This window comes from Cydia fagiglandana, chromosome 2, assembly GCF_963556715.1.
Source record: "Cydia fagiglandana chromosome 2, ilCydFagi1.1, whole genome shotgun sequence".
Classification (NCBI taxonomy): domain Eukaryota; kingdom Metazoa; phylum Arthropoda; class Insecta; order Lepidoptera; family Tortricidae; genus Cydia; species Cydia fagiglandana.
In genome coordinates, this window is record NC_085933.1 from 17,680,789 (window position 1) to 17,705,580 (window position 24,792).

The 24,792-nt window shown below is 36.4% G+C and overlaps 1 protein-coding gene and 1 long non-coding RNA gene across 2 annotated transcripts in view; one reads left to right on the forward strand and one right to left on the reverse strand.

Annotated features, from left to right (window-relative positions):
• Nucleotides 1-19,243, reverse strand: part of LOC134677426 (uncharacterized) — an 84,208-nt gene extending 64,965 nt beyond the window's left edge. Inside the window, exon 1 of the mRNA XM_063535900.1 lies at nt 19,186-19,243. Within this exon, the coding sequence (XP_063391970.1) occupies nt 19,186-19,189 (4 nt within the window). The 5' untranslated portion in view covers nt 19,190-19,243. The remainder of the gene's footprint in view (nt 1-19,185) is intronic.
• The window catches only part of LOC134677523 (uncharacterized), a 347,203-nt gene that overhangs the window by 218,090 nt on the left and 104,321 nt on the right, over nt 1-24,792 (forward strand). The gene's annotated exons all lie outside the window — the stretch shown is intronic.

Consider the following 24,792-nt stretch of genomic DNA (forward strand, 5'->3'; position numbering starts at 1 on the left):
ACATAAATAGAAGCTTTAACTCTTATTCTAACCAAATAACTAAACTTTGTACTGGTAAAGATTAAATAAGCACTTCATATGTTGTTCCAAACGTACACTGTTCTTATCTGGGATCTAATGTTTCCATACAAAACTTCAGATCCAGAAACACGTAAACTTCAAACGCCAGTCACATCCCAACTGGTCGAAAATAAATTTATTACGGGTTGTCATTGCATAGGAAATAGAGTTGTTAATAAGAAAAAAAATAAGACAAGTGGCAGAAATTGCTATATTTCTTATTTTAGACAAAAAACGTGATTTTGTTCATTCACTGGGGGGTGTTCATTCACTGGAGGGTTTACCCTATATCGGGTCTATTCACACCGGTTTTGATTTCAAGTCTTACTGAATAAAGCTGACAGCATTGTTAGTATGTTGAACTGTTGTTTATTTTCTGATATGATACAAATTGGTCCTTGTATCAAAGTCAAGTCAAAGTGGGTAGTGACCCTGCCTGCGAAACCGATGGTCCTGCTGGGTTCGAATCCTGGTAAGGGCATTTGTTTGTGTGATAACACATATATTTGTTCCTGAGTTATGGTTGTAATCTATGTATTTATCTATATAAGTATGTATATCGTCACTGAGCACCCAATAGTACAAGCTTTAATCGATATTAAACTTTCGCGAGACATATTTTAAATTGTTTATACGACAACGGTTTCACTCACTTGAATTTTTAGTCGCTATTGGCGACATGTTGACAATAGCGACAATAGTACAAGCTTTGCTTAGTTTGGGGCTAAGTTGATCTGTGTAAGATGTTCCCTAATAAAAAAAAGAATAAAAATGTAGAGTAGGTACACTCTTTCAATTTAGCTAACAGTAGGTATAGTAAATAAAAAATCTGCCACATTTGTCATAAATTGCTCTGATTCTCTTTTTACCTTTTAACTTCGGCAAATACAAAAAGAAGAAACAATTTGAAGGTAACTGCTGAAAATGCCACATGAAACAAAACAAGGCACTTGCAAGTTTCAGCGACCATTTTTGTCCAATAATTGTGTAAGTATTTGGTAAGTCTAATAAAAAGTTCAAAGCCGAGGTTTATACTGGAGTCAGTTATGTAACGCTGCCATACATGACCCAAAATTTTTTTATTAAGCTATGAGCTTCATCACATCTGATATTTGAGTAATTCTAAGCATTTCTAGCCTGAAGTGGGGGGGAGGGTGGGGTACAAAGACGGCCGCCATCCGTCATCTTTAAAAAAAATCTACTCTGATCCTGGTGGGTACTAGGGCAAGTTTGGTATCATTTTCGTATAAACCAAAGACGTAGAATTCATTGCTGATATTTGTTTTTTCAATTTCATAGTAATTTTACAAGAAAAACGTAAAAAGGTGAAAAATTTGGTTGGAGATTTTTGCTACGCGGAGCCGAAACTACAAAAGATAGAAAGTTGAAATTTGCACACTAGATTACATTTATAAAGTGTACAAGAGATAAGAAGCGATTTTGAGAAATTCAACCCCTAAGGGGGTTAAAAAGGGGATGAAAGTTTGTATGGGGTTCAAGTTTTATTTTAAGCTAGGAATTTGAAACTTCGTAAAACGATATATTATTAAAATACAAGAAAACTAATTTCAGCGTTTTTGAAAATTCATCCCCTAAGGTGGTGAAAAAGGAGTTGAAAGTTTGTATGGATATCAAAAAAATTTTCGAACGCGGGACTTGAATCTTTGTATTTGGGGATATTATTAAAAGACAGGAAAAGTAATTTCAGCGTTTTGTAAAATTCATCCCCTAACAGGGTTAAAAAGGGGTTGAAAGTTTGAATCCATTACAAATCCGAGTAGACACACATTTCTTATTGGCTCCCAGGCTTGAAATGCTTAGAATTACTCAAGGAACATATGTGATGAAGCTCATAGCTTAATAAAAAATTTTTGGGTCAACTTTATAACTGCTTCCGCTATTAGGCACGTTCTTTCGATCGATGCCAATCACTGAAAACGAAAAAGTTGTGAAATAAATTGTCAACAAAGCAATGTTGACCGTCTAGCACAAGTTTCTGCGATAAATTTAAGACTTAACTACATATTTTACCGTGAACTCTAATTTCCTGAGCGGAAATGAAAATATCCACTCGTACCTATGCGATGCGAGGAAATTAAGGTTGCCAGATCATACGATCGACCCACTTGCTGGACGCATGTTTGATCTCTCTTTAATGAAATATGACGGTGATTTGAGCATCTTTAATATTATTTATTTTACATTTCATTAGCATTGATAGTACAGTCAGTCACCTCGCGCCTGACCCTCTTGTACGTTGAAAATTTACCTACTTACTTATTTCTATGAAGGATATTATGTTAGTTGACCGAGTTGATGAAACTCGCTGGAAAACCCAAAGGGGTTCTAATACATGTTTTCCCAATAAAAGGTACTAACCCCTTGAGGACAGGTTTTTACTAAGTCCATGCCGGGTAAACAGAGTGAACACAACATGTATATTTGAACTACAATAACGAAAACTATTATGGATCCGCAAGTACCCAGGATTCCATATTCACGTGTTACCCGACTACAGTGAAGCAAGAGGGGTTATGAATTGTGTTTGACCGCCATGTGCATATGTTAAAATAAATAACCAATGGCCTCCAGCCACGGTCCGCTAGCATACGGCAGTTTCTTGTGTTTTGCCCTCATTGTACAAATTTTATGGCGAATGACTGTGGTAATCTTAACCGAAAAATTCGAACAAATCCCGACATACAAACCGCGCTTCGGTCACTTCTTTGCCAGACCCTTGCGGCGTCTTCACGCTAAAAAGTAATTCCAAAAGTGTAGAAAATGTTTTTAAGTACATAGGTATGTAAGAAACATCGGATAAGGGCCCCCCACATCTGGCGTCTTTCGAGCGTCGGCGTCTACAATTCTATGGCCGCTGCTCGACGCAACGTCGACGCAGCGTCAACGCAACTGCGCAGCGACGTCATTTTCCATAGCGTTGACCAGACGCCGACAGACGTCGACGCTCGATAGACGCTAGTTTTTTTTTGGGGGGGGGGGGGGGCTGGGGCTAAGGATTTAAATAACCAAATTACGAATTTTACAAAACTTGATTTTTTCAAATCTTGAGATTTGAGTTCCTAGGAGTCTGACCCTTACGACATTTGAAATTTCCACTAAGTATCGATATTCTTACGAAAACGTGCTCTATTTAATTTGACGATTTCGTGCTCTGTTGCTCAGTCTCTTTAACCTACCTTTGCTGATACTTCGACAATAAAAATACCATATTTCAAGAGCCGATAATAACCATCAACCAACGTAAATGTGTAGTATCATCTACATATTATCGATAAAAATATATACGTTTTTGTCGATGTCGCAGCGTTCGGAGATTTTTGGTGAATAACTCTTATCCATTTTCCTTGTTATTGACATCAAATTGCTGTTAGATTTTACGAGTAGGTACGATAAGATGTTATAAATAGTATTCTATAAATGATTGGTAGACATCGCAGGACGAGTAGGTATCTTGAGTTGAGTGGGGATCTGGAAATCAATGTTTATCTAGATACGTAATTGATTACCAGGTAGTAGGTAAGTAGGGTAGGTAGGTATTTATGTTGAGATTTCAAATAGGTACCTATACCTACTTAATGAATAGTAATTTCATAAGTTTTCTTATTAATATTACAAGTTATTTGAATACCTGAAATTGTAAATGAATAATTGGGTGAAAATTGACCAACGTAAAAATGTGAATTTACCTACTGAACATTTGTGGTGTATTTTAAACACTTTCACGTTCAAATTGGCCTGTTAATTAGGCAATTTATGTAAATATCCAATATTGCTCTAGCTTCGCAGTGATCGTAGGTTTATATAATCTCCAACCTTTCTATGAATAATCAGCATTTTCCACTGCGTTAAATGCATTATCAGCTTTTTACGTCGTTTTATCAATGAATTCCTAATAAATAGGGACGTGACGTGTTAGGTATTTAATATTACAACACACAATTTTATATACCTTAGGTATTAATATACTTGCACTTAAACAAGGGTGGGTTATCAAGCATAAACGTAATACAAAATCGGACATATAGAAAAAACACGAAAATGGAGCCCAAATAAATTAAAACCGTCAGCCAGAATATTTACGCAGTTAGTTCGCTGCCACTGTCCTCGTGTGTTTCGGTTGCAAATTGCATCCAATTCAAATGAAACCACCTTAATTCTGTAATTTTTACTTACCTGATTATTTATTTAAACTTTATTGCACGATAAAAAATGTACAAAATGGCGGACTTAATGCCTTAAGACATTCTCTAACTGTCAACCGTTGGGTCAAACAGAAAACTTGTACTTAGTGCAGGATTGTAGACGAGAAGAATTATGAATAATTATTATCAAAATCATTAGAAATAATCAACGTTAAGTAGGTAGGTACCTATTATAAAACTATGAAATCATGCTAATACTCAGATTTAAATAATATGCATATACTTACATCAATCGGTTATTTTAATCTGACCATAAATTTACTACGATCACAATGTAATAACTATGAAATCATGCTAATAACTCAGATTTAAATAATATGTTTCTACTTCAATCAGTTACTTTAATCTGTCTATAAATGGACTACGATCACAATGTAATAAAGTATGATTCCAAAAACACTTCAGTACCCGTATTAACGATATTGAAAATGGTAGCTGTGAGAGCAAAGCTTAATTCTTAATTATCAATTAATTTAAAAAGTCACTCCTAATTAAGGCAGCTTTCGCTCCATTTGAAATCCGCTTAGCGTTGTCTGGCGATAATTGAACAATCTAACTTATGATGTGTCATTTATTTTACGTTTTATCTTTGCTAAAATGTACTAAGAAAGTGGATTTAACTAGGCGCTATTAAGTACGTGTTCCTAAATCAAAGCAAAATCGTATTTTTATAGCTGCACTTTCAAAATAATACGAAATGCATTAAGGTATCATTCGGAAGACAATTGCAGCGGTAAGTAACTGCAATTTCCTCGATAGAATAAGTGACTCATTATAGTCATTATATCATGGGAGTAATGTACATTGAACGTTCGATTTGGGATAGTAAGCTTAACTTGAAAGTTCAAACCGTCACGCATTTTATCTAGCCAATTGACAGTGAAAGCGCCTGCGGCGACACCGTAGCAGTGATGCCGCTGCAATAATGCTGCACTTGCCACAGAAAGTCACCTTAAGGGTAAATTCGGAAACGATAAATGTCTACTAAACTAGAAGTCATTTATAACACAGATACCTTGGTAAGCGTAGTGGAGGCGCAGGCGTACTTCTAGTAGTAGATAGATATTAATCGTAACAAGAATTTTCTAAATTCGTTTCCAAAATGATCCGAGTGTCTTCCTGCAGGTAGAAAAAAAGTAGTTTTTACTAGGAAAAGATTATGGCAAAACCTATGAAATTAAAATATAAATGAAACCTATACAATAGCTTACTGCTTTGGTGCCTTCCATAAAAGTAATAACTCTCAAATTAAAAAATCGATGGAATCCATTTGCTCTTTGAAATACTTCCTGAGTGAAGTTGGATAATTAAAACAATTTTCATAAAATCCCGTTCTGAAGAAGTGCCAAAAATAAAACAAAAGTGCTCTGTTACGGGAGATCGGAAGAATTTGCACGCTTCCGCTATGAATGGTTGACGCAATCATTACTTTGTGTAGGTAGATATATACTCTTCGCTCCCAAAAGTACTTAACGAAAGTGGAGTACCCGCGCAAAATCGCTTTTTCATACAAACGTAGTCCTCATTTTTCTCTCTGGATAGTAACATTATTGAATATATTTTTACACAATTTGTTGTATATCAACCACAGGCAATGCCTCTAAGTTTCTTTTTTTAGAGCCAAGCGTAGGGGCATAGCTATGTAATGGTTGATATATAAAATATTTTCCATAATGTCAATATACAGGGAGGAAAATGAGGACTACATTTGTATGGCGAAACGACGGCCGTTTCGCCATACAAATGTAGTCCTCATTTTCCTCTCTGTATATTGACCCTTGAACCTTTTCCTCAAAAATAAGAAACATCAACAACTTTTCTTGACTTAATCAATGGAATTGCCACTCTGTGAACGAAACTTAAATGAAATATACATACCTAAGTATAGCACATTATGTTTTCGTGGTCCGTGTTTTTAAAGTTAGAATAAATTGTAAATTTCATTAAATTCATCTCAATTTGACATCACTTGCAGTCGCGGTAGTATTTGAATGAGAATTAAAATGAGATCACATAGTCAAAAGATAACAATATATGTTAGGTACTATGTAGGTATATACCTTATATCCATACTTAATATTATAAATGCGAAAGTGTGTCTGTTTGTCTGTCTGTCTGTTACCTCTTCACGCTTAAACCGCTGAACCAATTTAGTTGAAATTAGGTATGAAGATATTTTGAGTCTCGGGGAAGGACATAGGATACTTTTTATCTCAGAACTCACCTCTTAAGGGGGTGAAAAGGGGGGTGTAAATTTGTATGGGCAATCAATAACCGCTGAACCAATTTAGTTGAAATTTGGTATGGAGATAGTTAGAATCCCGGGGAAGGACATAGGGTAGTTTTTATTCCAAAAATCTCCCTTTAAGGGTGGTGGAAGTTTGCATGGGGAATCGTTAAAAAGCAGATTGGTTAAAAATAAGCTACCCAAATTACTAACTCCACGCAGACAAAGTCGCGGGCAAGAGCTAGTACTTCAATAAGTGCAGTAATTTTGTGTCTACGAGTTTTTTGAAACAAAGATCATGTAACCCCATTCCGCATTGTTACGTCATGTTTTATAATTATGACAGTATAAAATAAAAGCTCACAGTATGGAGTTGATTGTCACGCGAGTCGGCAATTACTCGCCAAATACTCGCGACCACGCTATGCGTTACAACCGCAAATGAGATACGCTTAGGTGGGGCACATTTAAAAACATAACATCACAATTAGAAACACTTTTTTGTAAAATTTCGACTTAATACTAGTGCAATAAGGTTGTACAGTAAAAACTAGTGATTGTGCTCTTAACGCACTATATTTTTGATTACGTTAGAGAATGTGCCGGTCACCTGGGCACGTTTTAAGTGAAATCAGAGGCGCAGTCACTGTTAAAATTGTGATATTCTGACGAGTTAATGCTAACCAAATGAAAACTGTTTCAGACATAAAATCATTACCTATTTTCATGATTAACTTTACTACTTAATGTTTTAGTACGCGGAAGTTCTCATTGTATAAGGACGCTACTTCAATGACGCGGACGGTTGCAAAGATTGCATTCACGGCGGGACTTTCTTCGTCAAGGAGATTACTAAGGAAGGAAAACAATTGTACACTACATCTGTACTTGTAAGGCCCACTTGCACCATTCCACTAACCCGGGGTGAACCGGTTAAACCTGGAGTTGTCATGGTTACCAGTACAATTTGAGACTAGGTTAATGGTTTAACCGGTTAACCCCGAGTTAGTGGAATGGTGCAAGTGGGCCTAAGTCACGCTAGCGAATATGTCAGTATCAAACTAGTGTACAGGCCGCGTAGCCAAGATGTCAATCGCTTACGCTCCGCTGTCACTGTCGCGCTAATATAGAAGAGTGATAGAGAGACATAATGCTTTTCGATGTCGAAGCGATAGCGATTGTAACCTTGGCTAGGCCGGCCTAAAATGAAATTCGTCACGAACTTCTTTTATTTGCAAACGCAAGTATGTACAATGCATCGCCGTGACAATGACGCGTCGCGAGATTTTATCCGAACGGCTCACAGCCATTAGTAACTGCAGCTAAATGAAGGGGGTTTTAGGATTCACTGAAAAGTATTTTGAATTTTAACCGCTGTTAAGTCATTGGGCGGACAAGCCATGGTACGTAAATAGTTTTTATTCCATGTATGTACGCACGACATTTTTTTATACGGAGAAGAAAAAGTTGTGAAAAATCTACAAGCATGTGATGCAATATACCGACCCTTTGTACCAAAGAGTAGTACAATATATTAGGACGCTTTGTACTTTCCGTCATGTTGTTGCTAATCGAACTGAGATTTGTCAATATGTGGACAACCGTGGGGTGCTGTAATAGCAACAAAGTAACTATTTATCGAACTAAAATTCATGACAAAGCATAATTAGAGTTGAAAGCGTGTTGTATGTACTTTCAACCGCATGTTTAATTGTTTATTTACCATACAGTTAGACTAGGGAATGCAAATCGGTTATTTTCGGTTATTAGTGTTCCGTACAAAACTTTGTTTACGGAACACTTATGGGATCACTTCGGTCTTGCAAATCAGTTAAATACGTTTTTCTCAGAGACCGTTTGACATAGATACCTAAAATTTGGAACAGTTATAGCAATTACCACCACTCATATTGTAAATAAGTCAAAACTGCTTATTTCTTATTAAAGGGGGAAATTTAGGGGGTTGAGAGGGGTAGGCTGAAACTTTTTTCATTTGTAAGAATCGTGTGGGGTACCATTAGAAAGCTTGCAAAAAATTGAGTCGATGGACTGATTTTGACTTCATTTTAGACTGCAATAGTTTCGTCAAAAAATGCATTTAAAGTTGCAAGTTTTCATACAAAAATTTTCACCTCTGTCCTGGCGATTTTCGCGAAAACTATAGCTAACAGGCAGCTGACCAGTCAATACCCAACTTAAAGAAGCATGGAGACGGCCGGAAAATTATCAGCTTAACTTTATCTTTATTAGTTTTTCAACTGCAGCTTGACCTTTGGTTGCTTAGGGCTAGCTAACTGATGCTTACACTGGTCAATTCATATTAGGCGAGAAACATCCTTAGTTAAAACTTTGGCATTGAAATTTATGACTTATGTCTTTGACACAAAGTTTAATTCTGCTTGCTTATTTTTGTGGGATATTCAATTTTATCTCAATAGCCTACTATAAGTATGAGAGAGATCTACAAAATACGACCTTATTATATAGCAAATAAGTTTCAATTTCGAAAGGGCTTTCCAACCAATGGACTAGGCGTCTCAAAAATCTGAAAAATTCAAATTTAGAATTCCGTTCTTGACTGTCGTTGTGTTTTTTTTTCCACAATAGGACACATAGAATTAGTAAGGCGTATAGAGATAATAAAGTCATTTAATATTTATGAACAGCTTTGGCCTCATGTATAGATTTTATTGAGAGTATCTGATTCGTCGAAACAATATACACAATATTCCTTTTCATTAAGTACCATTACATTTCTGTATTTTCTGTATTAATTGTATAATTATAATATCTATTAATTATGTCATTTTCATGTCATATATGTTTTTAAAATTAAAAAAAAAAAATAATAATAATAATTATATTCAGTACTTATGTATATTTTTGAACGGATCGGTGAGCAACAAGATTCAGGGCTATAACCGCGAAAATAGAAGTTCGCAAATTGCGAGCATTTTTCTAGACGCCTTCATTGGAGTAAAAGAGAAAGATCCCCGCAAATTTGCGAATTTCGGTTTTCGCGGTAGCCCCTCAGTCCAGTTACGAGAAAATAATTTTGGAAGACATTAATAGTATATGACAGTTAAATATCACAGTTTTTAGAAACAAAGGTAAAAGTAAGCCGATCTTGTTTTTTAAGCAGTTCTAAATAATATTAAAGTCTATATATATGGCATAGAACTAGAAACAAAATCAAATAAAAAATAATAATGAGTTCTAAATTCAAACTGAAGAAGTATACATTTAAGGTATTATAGGCCAAGCGCGCACCACGATATTAATTTTTGCGACACGATTTTAGAATCGCGCTGTAATATATCGCAGAAAATTCACTGCGCGCACTGCGATGAAAAAGTCGACGATTTGTTCATTCTCAACATGGATTTCGTACCAGTTGCTTGTCATGAAACGTGTCTTTAATATGCGATTGCTGTATGAGTTTGAGCATTTATAACACAAAGGTGATCCCCGTCTATTTCCATAATTAAATGGTCAACATCTAGCGTCTCATTTTGAGACTCCATTGGAGACGCAGGTGCCGAGATGTTGGGGTTTGGAGAGCGAAATGCCGACTGAAGTCCGGCCGGGGTGCGATTTTATTATCATAGTGCGCGCGGGGCCATACAACTCCGCATGCTGCAATTCACTTTGCGACAATCGCGTCGCGAACAATCGCGGAAAAATGTGACAAATCACAATTTTAAAATCGCTGCGATTTTTTTGTCGCATATGCGCGCACTAACATATAAACACATACGTTGCAGTTGCAGGCCTTCACATTTAGACACTTGTACTATTGCTCTGTGCTAAAGCGATGACATTTTGCTAAAGCTCGGCCTTCGGCCTTCGCACTTAGACACTTTGTACTATTGTTCTGTGTGTGTAGTTGAATACGGTATCCTAAAAACAGGCAAACAACCTCTGTAAAATGTAACGATGCGAGCGGTACGGCTACCATCAGTTTGGCATTGACATAAACGCTGCCGTGGGCGTGAACGTGATTTACTTTCTATGCATCTCGCTCGTACTGACACATTAGTGCGAAAGAGATATACCTATAGGAAGTAAATTACGTTCACGATATCGTTTATGTCAATGCCAAACTGATGGTAGCCGTACGGAACACTAAATGCCTCGAGCTATCTCGGACTTGGCCAAATTATTTTTTGTATGGAAATAATCGGTTATTAACCGAAACCGCGGTTATTTCCATACAAAAAATAACCGATTTGCATTCCCTAAGTTAGACATAAGATAATAAACTGAAATAGAAGATAAAAGACTAGAGTTGCTTTAATTACCATAACGTCGCATACGTTTTGTGGTGCCGAGGTACCATCATGTTAAGAAGACAATAGTGTCAAGCATAACATTTTAGAATAAGTCGATACTTGTGTTATTTTGAATTTTCGCGAACACACACGCTAACGTTCATAAAAAACACACACTTCTTTACAGTTTCTGTTTCTGTTATTGATCAGGTACCTATAACAGGTGATGATAACAGGTTATCGGTGACAAAATTAAAGTTTCTTAGTTGAAGAAACATTACCTTTGACACTGACAGATCATTTCATAACCTGTTATTAAAATCAGAATACGCCTCTATAGTTCGTTTTTTTTAGCATTAGAAAGAAGGTAAGCAATCTTGACGTGTCTTTTAATTGAAAAACGGTTTTTAAAAATCAGTAACTACTTACCTATTACTTATGAAAGCAGAAGAATATAAATGATCGTAATAGATTCATAATTGTTACATATTTGCCGTGTCTTATTTTTAAAAAGTGTTTTTCAATTAAAAGACACATCAACCTTATTTCTAATGCTAAAAAACGAACTATAGGAAACAAAGATTCATTATCACTTTAATAGTTACAAAAGGAGCGGTTACGAGTACATCCTAAATACATATATCTAAAACAAGTCCGTTCGTCAATTCGATACGTGAACCTAGTCATGGGAAACAAAAACACAAAGTCAGTTTTAGAACTAACATTCATACGGAACCACGGAGCGTGAGAGAGAAACATTCATACACTTTCACAATACCTTTGTTTGCTCAAACCTTTTCATTGTTCTCTAAAGGGGACAACTTACGTTTCAAGCGTGAAAATCCTGTTTACAATAGCCGTCCTGCATATTTTAACTATCCCGGCGATGAAACACTTGCTAGAGGAGTCTTAGCCCTTTGTGGAACTGTTTATTCATGCTCTTTAGCGATTCTCTTGGTCAAGGGTATTTAGTGTTAAATCAAGCTTATTTTGAATAGATATTCATAGCTCATTGTTGTCGGACAAGGTCCGGACATCGCAGATAGACTAGATAGTGTCTGTTGTTTTGTTAATTTTATGAATATATTATTATTATTATCAGAGCCCACTGTGTCGCACTGCTGGGCAAAGGCCTCCCCCCTCTTCCTCCATTCGTCTCTATTTAGTGCAATATCTGGCACAATATATAACTCACGATAATACATATCTGAATATATAACTCATGATATTAAATAATATTTGTTTTCAATATAATTACCACTAAATAAGAGAGTCTAAAAATATCAATGTTTTCATCAAAAGCGTGAAGAGGTAACAGACAGACAGACTGATAGAGTTACTTCCGGATTTTGTAGCAGCTGGCTATTAATAGGGATTAAATATTTATTTTTATTTCTGTTTTTAAGTAGTCACACTACTACAAATGAACAAGAGGAACGCAAAAAAAAAGTTTAACTACTTATATTTTAAAATTATTTTAAGTGCCTCTAATCCAGTAATAAAACCTTTTCTTGCGTTCCTCTAAATTTGTCCATGAGTATGTATATTTGTATACAGTATGTAAATTAACAAAAAACATTAACTCAAGCCCGTTAATGAATGGGTCACACTGAGCTACTTTTACTATGGCAACAACCCCGAAATCGCAAAAAATAAATTGACTCTTCCATAGAAAATTTCAATGCTAGACCAATAAAATATATGAAACAACCAAATTTTTTTTCGCGATTTCGGGGTCGGTGCCATAGTAAAAGTTGCTCAGTGTGACCTACACATTAACGGGTTAGAGTGAATGTTTTTCGTTAGTTTACATACTGTATTATAAGCTAGAATAGAGATGTACTTAAAATACTAAAGAATAATTTACAAAGCCCTCCAGTGGCCGAGACCGGAATCGAACCGGAATCTTCTGCTTGTGCGGCTAACGCCATGACCTCTAGGCCACCCGGCCACGTCGGCCTAACCCTATTCCCCTGCACTATAAAATCAGAGAAGCGATAAATGACATCAACATAATCCAGTTGGTAGGGGAGCCGGGGGCTTAATGTAACAGGGGTAAGTAGTAACGCTCAATTTTGACGGGGAATTAAAAACATTTTTTGCCGAATGACTTTCTTATAACTCGAGGAATAACGTAAACACCGCCATTGCCCCGCCAGACATAGAAGCGAGTGGATGTGCATACGACCTCTGTTTCGACCAGGTATTGAAAAAAATTACGGGGTAAGTTGTAACAACTCCCAGTTTTTCAAAAAGTGTGTGGTGTAAAAGATCCGTAAACATTTAAAATTATTTTGTAATCGGAATTAGTGCTTAGATTACAAACCCCCATACTCAGAATTATAAAAGTATACTTATTTTAGACAATACAGGCCTTTTTCCTAAAACTGTCACAACAAGCCCCAATTACGGGGTAAGTTGTAACAACTCCCAGTTTTTCAGAAAGTGTGTGTTGTAAAAGATCCGTAAACATTAAAAAATATTATGTAATCGGAATTAGTGCTTAGATTACAAACCCTCATACTCAGAATTATAAAATTATACTTATTTTAGACAATACATGCCTTTTTCCCTAAAACTGTTACAACAAGCCCCCCGCTCCCCTATCAAACTTTCTGAACACGAATGCATTGAAATGCCACAAAACCTGTCCATTCCAAACAATTTAACACATTCACTTCTTCGTAGCAAAGTGCTACGCCACCCGTAGCTCGTAGACGCTTTATAGCGCAGCACTTACATGCTTGAAGGCACGGAACTCCTACAAATTTGTAAACTGAACTCGAGATAGGTAACTTCTATTTTGAGAAGCGCTTAAAATTTATATGCTTAATATCCATTACCTGTTCACCTAGGTAACTTATAACTTTAAGCTCAGAGCCACGGGGTACTTCTGTATATTCTGCAGTAGGCATGTGATGGGTGTAACTTAAGGTGACAGTCCATTTCCAATGACAGCTGCACTACTGTTCATTTTACTATGGAAATTGACAATGATAGCAACGCGTTTAGTACCGGTAGTGCAGCTGCTGTTAGAAATGGAATGTCACCATTTCTAACAGCACGCATTTGTAAAACGTTTAAGTAATTAAACCTACAATTCATTATAACTAGAGGATTATAAAATTATAAAATACTCGTATTGTATATTTTAATCGTAAGTCTTTATTAAGTTTAATTTCATGTTTCTTTAGGGTTCCGTACCCAAAGGGTAAAAATGGGACCCCATTAGGTACTAAGACTCCGCTGTCCGTCTGTCTAGCGACTCAGTTTAGGTCCTAAACAGAATCGCAAGAAGGAAACCGTTGTAGCTAGACAGTTGAAATTTTCACAGATGATGTACTTATGTTGCCGCTATAACAACCTGGCTGGGCTCCCACACAATAAACGTGATTTTTTGCCGTTTTTTAACCGACTTCCAAATCCCAAAGGAGGAGGTTATCAATTCGGTTGTATGTTTTTTTTTTTTTTTTTATGTTTGTTACTCCAAATCTCCGTCATTACTGGACCGATTTTGAAAATTCTTTTTTTGATTGAATGTATATGCATACAGATTGGTCCCGTTTTTATCAAAACCCAGTTCTGATAATGGGATCCATGAGGAATCGAGGGAACTCCTCAAATCTTAAAGGCATACATATAGTGATTTTTGGGTTTTGATCAACAAATCAAGCATATACATCCAAAAAAGTGACATTTGATGAAGTGGAACTGCTGATGATGATCAGAACGGAACTCTTCAACGACGCATAGTTCATGGTTGGCGATTTGTCCTCTTCGTTATGTTTGTTAAGCAAGTTAAGTTTCTAAGCCACATTTTTGTCAAGCTCGAGTTCTGATGATGGGATCCTTGAGGAATCGAGAGAACTCCTCAAATCTTAAAGGCATGCGTATAGAGATTTTTGTATTTACATTAGAAAATCTAGCATTTTCATTATAAACTGTCGCATTTGATGAAGTGGAACTGCTGATGATGATCAGAACAGAACTCTTCAACGACGCATAGTTCAGGTTTGGCGATTTTTCCTCTTTGTTATGTTTGTTAAGCAAGTTAAGTTTTTAAAGCACATTTTTGTCAAGCTCCAGTTCTGATGATGGGATCCATACGGAGTCGAGGGAACTCCTCAAATATTAAAGGCATGCGTATAGAGATTTTTGTATTTACATCAGAAAATCAAGCATTTTCATTAAAAACTGTCGCATTTGATGAAGTGGAACTGCCGATGATGATCAGAACAGAACTCTTCAACGACGCATAGTTCACGTTTGGCGATTTTTCCTCTTCGTTATGTTTGTTAAGCAAGTTTAGTTTTTAAGGCACATTTTTGTCAAGCTCCAGTTCTCATGATGGGATCCATAGGGAATTGAGAGAACTCCTCAAATATTAAAGGCATGCGTATAGAGATTTTTGTATTATCATCATAAAATCAAGCATTTACATTAAAAACTGTCGCATTTGATGAAGTGAAACTGCTGATGATGACCAGAACAGAACTCTTCAACGACGCATAGAGTAGGTACACGTTTGGTGATTACGAATTTCGATTTTGACTTGGACTGGGACCCGGACTCGGACCGAGAACCGGACTCATACCCGGATCCGGTTCGGACCCTGACCCGGACCCGGACCCGGACCCGGACCCGGACCCCGACCCGGACTCGGACCCGGATTCGGACCTGGACTCGGACCCGAACTCGGACTCGGTTTCGGACCCGGACCTTGACCCGGAAAACCACTATGATACCCTTAACTAAATAAACCACTATGATTACCTACCATAAAATGTAGCTATAAAGTATGATGATACCAATCTTACTAGCCCCTCCCGCTTAAACCCCCGCCGTTTAGTGGGTTAGGTTAGGTTTGAACTGCGATCCTCACAGAACCGAACAATGGTTAGGTTAGGCTAGAACTACGACCCTTACAGAAGCGAAATGCTAGTAGAAAAGTGGGTGGTTTTAACTCCTTTTCTACATAGTGTACCATCTACAATAATCTTTCACCGGCCCCCACAGAAGTCGGTTTTTTTTTCTTAAAAATTATGCGTAATGTTATGGAATCTTTCGTGCGCAAATCCGACTCGCACTTGGCCGGTTTTTATATATTTTGGACCCATGATTCAAAGCCGGAAGCGGGCAAGAGATATTATATTAGTTTGGAATTTCGTACTTTAAAACAAAAAAAAATCAGCACTTATATATTACGTATAGAGATGATAATACATTGCAAAAATTTATTACAATAACTCTTTTAATACAAAAACACTTACACAGTAGCAATTTTTTTTTTAATTAATTTTTAACTGAAAAAAAGCGGGCGCCGGTTTTACTTTTAATATTTCACTTTTTCTGTTTACGACAGCCAACGTGGCAATAATAGTTTCATTCAGTCAAGTAATTAAAAAGTTTTTTAGTGAAATATTCTGTTATATTACATTTTATTATCATCAATGTTTGATGAAATGAATTTTGAATTTATTTCGGGGAGTAAATTGTAAAATATATTTGCAAACTATACTTTTATTTGATGTGATATGATATATGTGATGTCACACGAATGTATCAAATAAAAGGGCTTGTTATAAGGGTTTTGAATAACTTGACCTTAAAGTAGACAATTTTGAAGTTATTCAAGAAAATAGGCGAAAAGTAACCATTTTCAATAAATAAACACATTTTGCCTGCAGTTGCACTTTCCAATCAAAAAGGGATAGAGTATTCTGGTGTGCACTGCGTAAAGCATGAAAAAATAATGTAGGTACATTGATACGACAAAGGTATTATAACGATAATATTATCGATGTTGCCTACATATTACTCTTGTCTTAACCGCTTATCCCTCTAAATTCACCATTAGGTACGTATATTTGATCAATATCCGTACACCCGTAATTAATTTATACGATTAGAACTTGAAATTACAACAAACAATAGTAGCCTGTTTCCAATTACGAGAGCGCATCATGTTCTGCATTGCGATATGTTTACCTTTTGAAGCTGGGCATTCATCACGTAGAGCTGTTAACGCTCCGTAGCGAACGAAACGCAACTGTCACTGTCGCACTAGTGGGGAAGAGGGATAGACTGCCGTATTCGAACTTCAAGATATTCACAAGAGACGACACGTACTAGATCCATTCTAGATACGTTATAGTTTAGATATCAACTATTTCTCTTTTGCAGCGCAATTCGGGCAACCAATGTCACTTTTACGTTAGATAGACTAAGATATTTATCAGATGTGAATTGGATCTCTAAGTCATATCCTGTGGAAATCGTTCAAGAGTATCTCCAGACTCGCGCAAATGTCAAATTTGACAGGTTAGATCTTAAACATATCGTTATCGTATCTTGGTGATGTCTAAAAGATCTAATAAATGTCTATTTCAAAATCCGAATCGGGCCCATAGAGAGAGATGACTACGAATACGATACGCTACGGAGCGTTAACGATTGGCACGTAAGAGTTTTGAGGCCTACCGCGAAACACGTTCGACGTATTGCCTCCCTGTGACACTTACGTACAAATTTACAAGTGCGACAGAGAGGCAACATGTCGAACGTGTTTCGCGGTGGGCCTTCTGAACAGACTTACGGCCTGATTCGAACTTTAATATACTTCAAGGATTTACGATATGGATAGGATTTGTCAGTGACAAAAGAGACTTTTCTTCAAACAAAAACGTTTCCGATTTTAACACACAAAATTATAAAATTATAAAACATGATATCTGCAGTCCCGAGCCCACACAGTTGCACATCCATCTCGCTCACGCTTATTGAAAGAGATTGAGTGAAAGAATACGAACTTACTTGGCCTTAAACGTTGCAATCAATGACTTGGCTGGTTGTTCCTCAGCCATTAAAATAGAAGCCGGGAATCATACACGGGATAGGCGTCTATATCGCAGCCAACTGATTAAAAGAGCCAGCTAACACTAATTTCACCAGTTGACATAGATACTAAGTATTAGTATGAAATATTTGCGGGGGATTCATATTCCGTTTCCACTAACAACCCATTAGGGAAAAGAAGGGACAACTGTTTCAGTAGGTAAATAACTTAATATTCATTTTGCATGTAATTATTACTCGCGGGACAAGCCTTACTCTAAATAGTAGAGGAACCATAAAATTATACAACTGTAACTTGGAAACGGTTCCGGCATTATGATTGGAAAACTAGTTTCAATGTACAGTCAGCTAAACCGAACTGAGCTCCCCTGCATACCGGGTGTGGCCTGTAACATGAGCAAATAATTAAAACATAGATTGTACTCCTCAAACGGTGACACTTTTGTTCTACAACTTTTAAAAATTATGAAGTATTTTGACTCTCTATTTTTCATACAAAATAAATATTATCTTCAATGGACGCCATCGCCACGCCATCGCCATACCATTGTGATTGACGTTGCTTGTCACGCCTTAAAAATAACAAAATTCGCAATACATTGCGTCTTGGAATAAACTTTAGAGTGTATTAAAAATCAAACCACAAGTTATTTTTAAAAGTCGCTGAACAAATGTTGGTCAGTAAGAGGAGTACAGCCTACAGTTTAATTTTTTGCTCATATTACAGGCCACACCCGGTATAAATTGTACGCAGAGATGCTAAGCCAATAACTTTGCTGACTTTGCGTAACCCTCTTTAAATACCTACCGTCTAACTTAAATCTTCTCAAACGGATCACTTATTGTTAGATAGAGTTGACGGTGTACTTTGATAATAAAGAATGACTCACGCTAAACCGAGCCGTGCCCGGGCCGTGGCGTGTCATTTTCTATTATGGCTGATCGGTGATCACGTGGTGCTTTCTATAGAACACGAAGCGCCGAAAGCTCCGGCCCGGCCCCGGCTCGGTTTAGCGCGAGTCATCCTTAATACGTACACGCCTAACTATGCCTTTATTACAGTTTGATGCATATGAGCCGGGAAAGCTAAATTTATGCTTAGAATTTATGCTATAAATAGCCGTAAATGTATAAGGTAAACGTACTGGTGGTCGACGCGGTCCCAATGCATACATGTCACCTTGAAACTTAAGTCATTGTAACTAGAGGTGACAGCAAGGTGTCATCTATTGTGCATTATCATGTCGAACACTAGTACGTTTACCTTAAGTACAAAGCTAAAATTCATATATAATTAATAGCTATCTACAACAATAATGAGGCAAGCGGCGTTGTTGGTTGGAGGTAGGATCTAGTATCAGTCCTTATCACATCTGATTAGTAATATTGATTTTTTTGGTCAAGAAGCCGCTAGAGTCCCTATATTTTATGCTAGAGTACGTACCTATATTCTATCTATGCTAACGTACCTATTTATATTCTATTAAGACCAATAATGTCAGTAATCTGTTTTTATGGGAACTAGTATTAGTATAATAAATTGACTTACCCATCGCGAATTGTTGAAACGTCCCGACGTCAATATAGTAGCGACAAACTGACGTTCCTTCAATATATATTGTTGGGACAGTACAATGAATTAATAATGCATATTAATTAGTTTTAGGGCTGTGCCATGGATCGGTATAGAGTTAAATTGCGTTGTTGAATATTTTACCGTTCTCATCTTATTTTGATACGATCTTGAAGATAGGTCACGCTGATTGGTGCATGCGAAATGAAATGAATGTCGTGCGTGTTTCACGCTACTCACCAAAGCGATCGACAAGGTATTATCAAAAACAAGTTGTTGAATCTAAATCAGGCTCTGGGCCCGATTCGGATTTTGAAATAGACATCTATTAGACATCTTTTAGACATCACCAAGATACGATAACGATATGTTTACGATCTAACCTGTCAAATTTGACATTTGCGCGATTCTGGGGATACTCTTGAACAATTTCCACAGGATATGTCTTAGAGATAGTGACATTGGTTGCCCGAATTGCGCTGCAAAAGAGAACTAGTTGATATCTAAACTATAACGTATCTAGAATGGATCTAGTACGTGTCGTCTCTTGTGAATATCTTGAAGTTCGAATACGGCAGTCTGTCTATTAAAACTCATACGTAATATGCAGCATGTTCCCAAATAACTTCATTAGTGGCTTTCTGAATGCCAAACGACATTCGGTTACTTTATTGATAAAACTTTTAATCTTAATTATGACGATTTTGGCACTTGTCCTTACCCTTAGTTATTAATTTGATATATTGTTTAAATATAAGGATTTCAGGGGTCCGTTTCTCAAAAGCTTGTAACTTGTAATACAAGTGGAAGTCCCTTTCTAACAAAAGCTGTCAAAAAGTGACATCCGCTTGTATTACAAGTTACAAGCTTTTGAGAAACGGGCCCCAGTTCTAACACATACATAAATACATATTCATTGACGTCTCTATGAATAAGTAGGTATAATTATTTGGAGTGTTTACGTCTTTGAGACTGTTTCAGTTTGAACACTTAAGTATTTTGTTACTTTTATTGTAAAAAATATTTTCTGGAATACATGAATACTAAAAAGGCTCACCAGAGGAGTAGTTACCTAATATCATATTACAACAACTTTGGAGCAGAAGCTATTCTGAAATTTGATAGTTAGCCAAATAGAATAATAGCGAATACAACCGAAACGTTAAGAGCCCTTCAATGTGCACACTAGCGCCACAGCTAAATAATCGTGATTATTTAAATTTGACGAAAGATGGCCGCTACGTACTGTATTTTGTGTTTAAGTACCTTTTGAATACATCAGACTAGTTTTTATGTTGCTGGATTCGTCAATCTATACGTCCAAAGTTAAAACGGCCGCTTTTGTTTTACTGGAGTCAGTTACGGATCGCTGCCATATATGACCCAAAAATTTTTTATTAAGCTATGAGCTTCATCACATATGATCTCTGAGTAATTCTAAGCATTTCTAGCCTCGGAGGCGATAAGAAGCGTGAGTCTAGTCGAGGAGGGCGGAGTACAAAGATGGCCGCCACCCGTCATCATTCAAAAAAATCTGTTCTGGTCTTGGTGGCTACTAGGGCAAGTTTGGTAACATTTTCGTATAAACCGAAGACGTGGAATTCATTGCTGATATTTGTTTTTTTCAGTTTCATAGTAATTTTGCAAGAAAAACGTAAAAAGATAAAAATTTGGGATGGAGGTTTTTGCTTTGAGAGCTAATAACTTTTGTATAGTGGCCAAAAGTATCATACAAAAAATACTATAATAAAGCACAATTCATGCAGCTTCTAAACATATACATGTTTAGTAATATCCTACTGCAAAAAGATGGTGAAAAAATTATTAAATTACCGCAGCGCGGGTAGTTGGACTCTCGCTAGGCGACGTTTATCTTACAAAATGGTCGAGTACGAGTATCTACGTAGGTAACTATGCTTACTTTGCTAGATTTTATGATGACGAATAAAATGCTTTCTGTATATTTAATGTCCGCAGTTTCCAGTACACAGACATAATTCTGGTATAGGTTAAAAAAATACACACAGGTATCCCCATGTATAAAGAGGAGGGCGGCTCGCTTAACAAATAAGATCATGTACAACCGCAATTTCAGGTTGGGTTAGGTTAGGTTCGTTAGTTACCTTTTATCCCTCAGAGCAGAAAATAGAAGCCCCGCGAGGCTTCGTTGGTTTGTCACCAAGCAGCGAACTGATATACATGGAAGTATTCTGTCCGCTTAGTTATGACCCAACGTAAACTATTCGATTGTAGGCGGTGCTTACAAACTATTCGATTCGCAACTTCAGTTCGTCCGAGATGACAGTCAGTGACGGATGGCTAAATTGATTTATAAAAACAACGTTTTTTTGTAATTAAAAATGTTTTCATGTGTCGTGAAGTGGTGCAGAAATTATTTTAGTTCATACCAAGGATAGTGGAATCACTTTTCACTTGTAGTAAACAGATAACTTCAGTAAAATTTCGAATAAACATGACGATTTGTTTTCAATACTACCGTGCTAAGCTAAAACGTAACAACTGCATACGACTTTCATAACAACATACGACTTTTTAAATTGCGAGGATAATAGGGATGGTGTTATGCCAAATGAAGTAGACTATTTTATTAACTTGTGCTTGGTTTAGGTATTTTCTATATAATTATAAATGTAGTAGGTAATGAATTCTTTCTTACAGATTTGTATTTTCCTTTTTTATTTCATGAGATGGAGCTGTAAAAAAACTACCTCATTCATTCAAATTAATAATCAAATTTGATATTATCATTTTACATTACTTTCCATTCAGATTCCCACAAGATGCTATTCGCAGAGAACTATGGAAAAAAGCTGTCCAATTAGAGAGACATGAAATTAAGTGGATGCCTGGAAAGATATCTAGAATATGTTCTATTCATGAGATATAACTCGTGAGATAATCATACCCGGTCTCCTATATGTAGATACACTTCCACTGAATTAATTTAACAAATACACACATTATCTGAAAATGTTGATCATTCGAATCTACCCTCTACCGTCACATATATGTAGGTTCTCTCTCAAGCCATTTCCGTCAGTATAAAAGAGCGGCAAATTTAGAAAATGTAAGCGCGCGAACGGGTGTGGTCCCATACAAAATTTTAATTTTGCACCTTTTTCTACCGACAAACTTGCTTGACCGGCTATATACATATAAAATATTTCCATTGGAACTGAAAGTGGGGATTTATTGTGACTCCGCCTATTCAAATATTTTTGACCCGATTCGTGTACCCATGTAAATTTTGCAGGCTGTATAGCCAATCCGAATTCTAAGATCAAGTTTACCATAATATATTTACAATGGCGTACTTGATCTTAGATAAACGGACAGACTATACCTGAACGTGACTTCGCACTGCCATACAAATTTATAATAAAATATACAAAATACTTATTATAGCGGAATACATTTATACAACAATGATATATTTACTTATGTTGAGTTAGTCTGTCATTTCATAACAACATTTTAACTAGTTATCTTTTAATCTGCATTAAATTATTATACGTGAATTATTTGACTGGTTCTTCAATGTATGGCATAAACCTATCCCTGTCCAAGTCATATTCTAATCAAATATGAACCGCAAACTCTCAGCGGCCAGTACGTACAGCAAGAAGATTATTAGCGGATTAATGTCGCTGATTGGTAGTTATTGACATTATATGCATTTCATCTACACTTAGCTATGTACCATTAGTGTAATAAAGATGACTATTATTTTGTTTACCAGCTTTGATTACAGGCTCTGTAAACGCGTCGTCTTATTTAAATGTAGGCGTAATTTTGTATGTGTGCTAATTTGGCCCGAGAATTTGAACGGTAATGTTCCTAAAGGCGGTTTCCATACTAAATATATGCGTTCACTGTCACCAAGTCATACTTGCATAACCTATATTAGTATGACAAATATACATAGCTGTTATGATTTCTAAATGTAAGCTCTCAGCATAATAGTTATTTGTTTTACAAGGGGGCAAAGTTGTTGTTTAACCGCTCGTGCTAATATTGATACCCGATCAAGCGAAAGATTTCAAAATTGAACCACGAGCGTAGTGAGTGGTTCGAAAAATGGAATCTTGAGCGTTGTAAGGGTTTCAAAGAACGAGGGTTAAACAAAATTTGCCGCCGAGTGAAACACAGAATTTTTCACCACACCAACCTGAAGCAAATATTAAATGTAAAATATCAAACAAAATCAAACCAAATCAAATCCAAATGAATGTTATGTGCAGGTTGAAGTTATTTATTAAAAACTACAAGTAAGTACCTATAAAATTACTTAAAGTGAGTTATAGCATGAAAATTATCGTGAAAATAAATATTTTGCCTCTTCCTAAGTAGTTCAATTTCTCTCATAAATAGTGTTTTAATATTATCAGCAAAAATAAGAGCGCTATTTTAGTAGAATAATTTCATTTATAATAGTTATTTCTCGGACCCAATTTTGGACCCGGGTATATTCTTAAACTACGTTCAAAAGAGAGGTATGGGCACTGTGAATGTCATCTCGCTTTGTGTGGTAGGGCACAGTACAGCGGATGTCATTCCAGATCTATCCGAGCAGAGCCCAACTGGGGAAGTACGTACTTACCTCCACCTTACAAAAAACACCGGTCAAATAACACTAGGCCCCACTCAAATCGTTGCAAGTGCATTAAAATTAAAGTGCATAAAATTATGTCTGTATGATGAATTATGTCTGGATGAAAGTATTTTATTCGTCATCATAAAATCTAGCAAAGTAAGCATACCTACGTAGATACTCGTACTCGATCATTTTGTAAGATAAACGACGGTCCGCAAGATAAACGAAAGTCCAACTACCCGCGCTGCGGTCATTTAATAATTTTTTCACCATCTTTTTGCAGTAGGATATTACTCAACGTGTATATGTTTAGAATCTGCATGAATTACGCTTTATTATAGTATTTTTTATATGATATTTTTGGCCACTATACAAAAGTTATTAGCTCTCAAAGCAAAAACCTCCATCCTAAATTTTCATCTTTTTACGTTTTTCTTGTAAAATTACTATGAAGCTGAAAAAAACAAATATCAGCAATGAATTCTACGTCTCCGGTTTATACGAAAATGATACCAAAATTGCCCTAGTAGCCACCAGGACCAGAACAGATTTTTTTGAATGATGACGGGTGGCGGCCATCTTTGTACCCCCCCTCCCCTTATTGCCTCCCAGGCTTGAAATGCTTAGAATTACTCAAAGATCATATGTGATGAAGCTCATAGCTTAATAAAAAATTTTTGGGTCAACTTCATAACTGACTCCGCTATTTTGAGTTCCTAGATCGACAAAACCAGCAACATAAAAACTAGTTTGATGTATTCAAAAGGTACTTAAATACACAATAGAGTACGTAGCGGCCCCCCTTTTTTCAATATCTTTCGGCAAATTTAAATAATCACGATTATTTAGCTGTGGCACCAGTGTGCACGTTGAAGGGCTCTTAAGTCAGATGCCAAGGAGCAAAATTTATTTCTGTTTTAAAAACAAATATCATCATGCTTAATAGGGAGTATTAGGTACTGCAATGT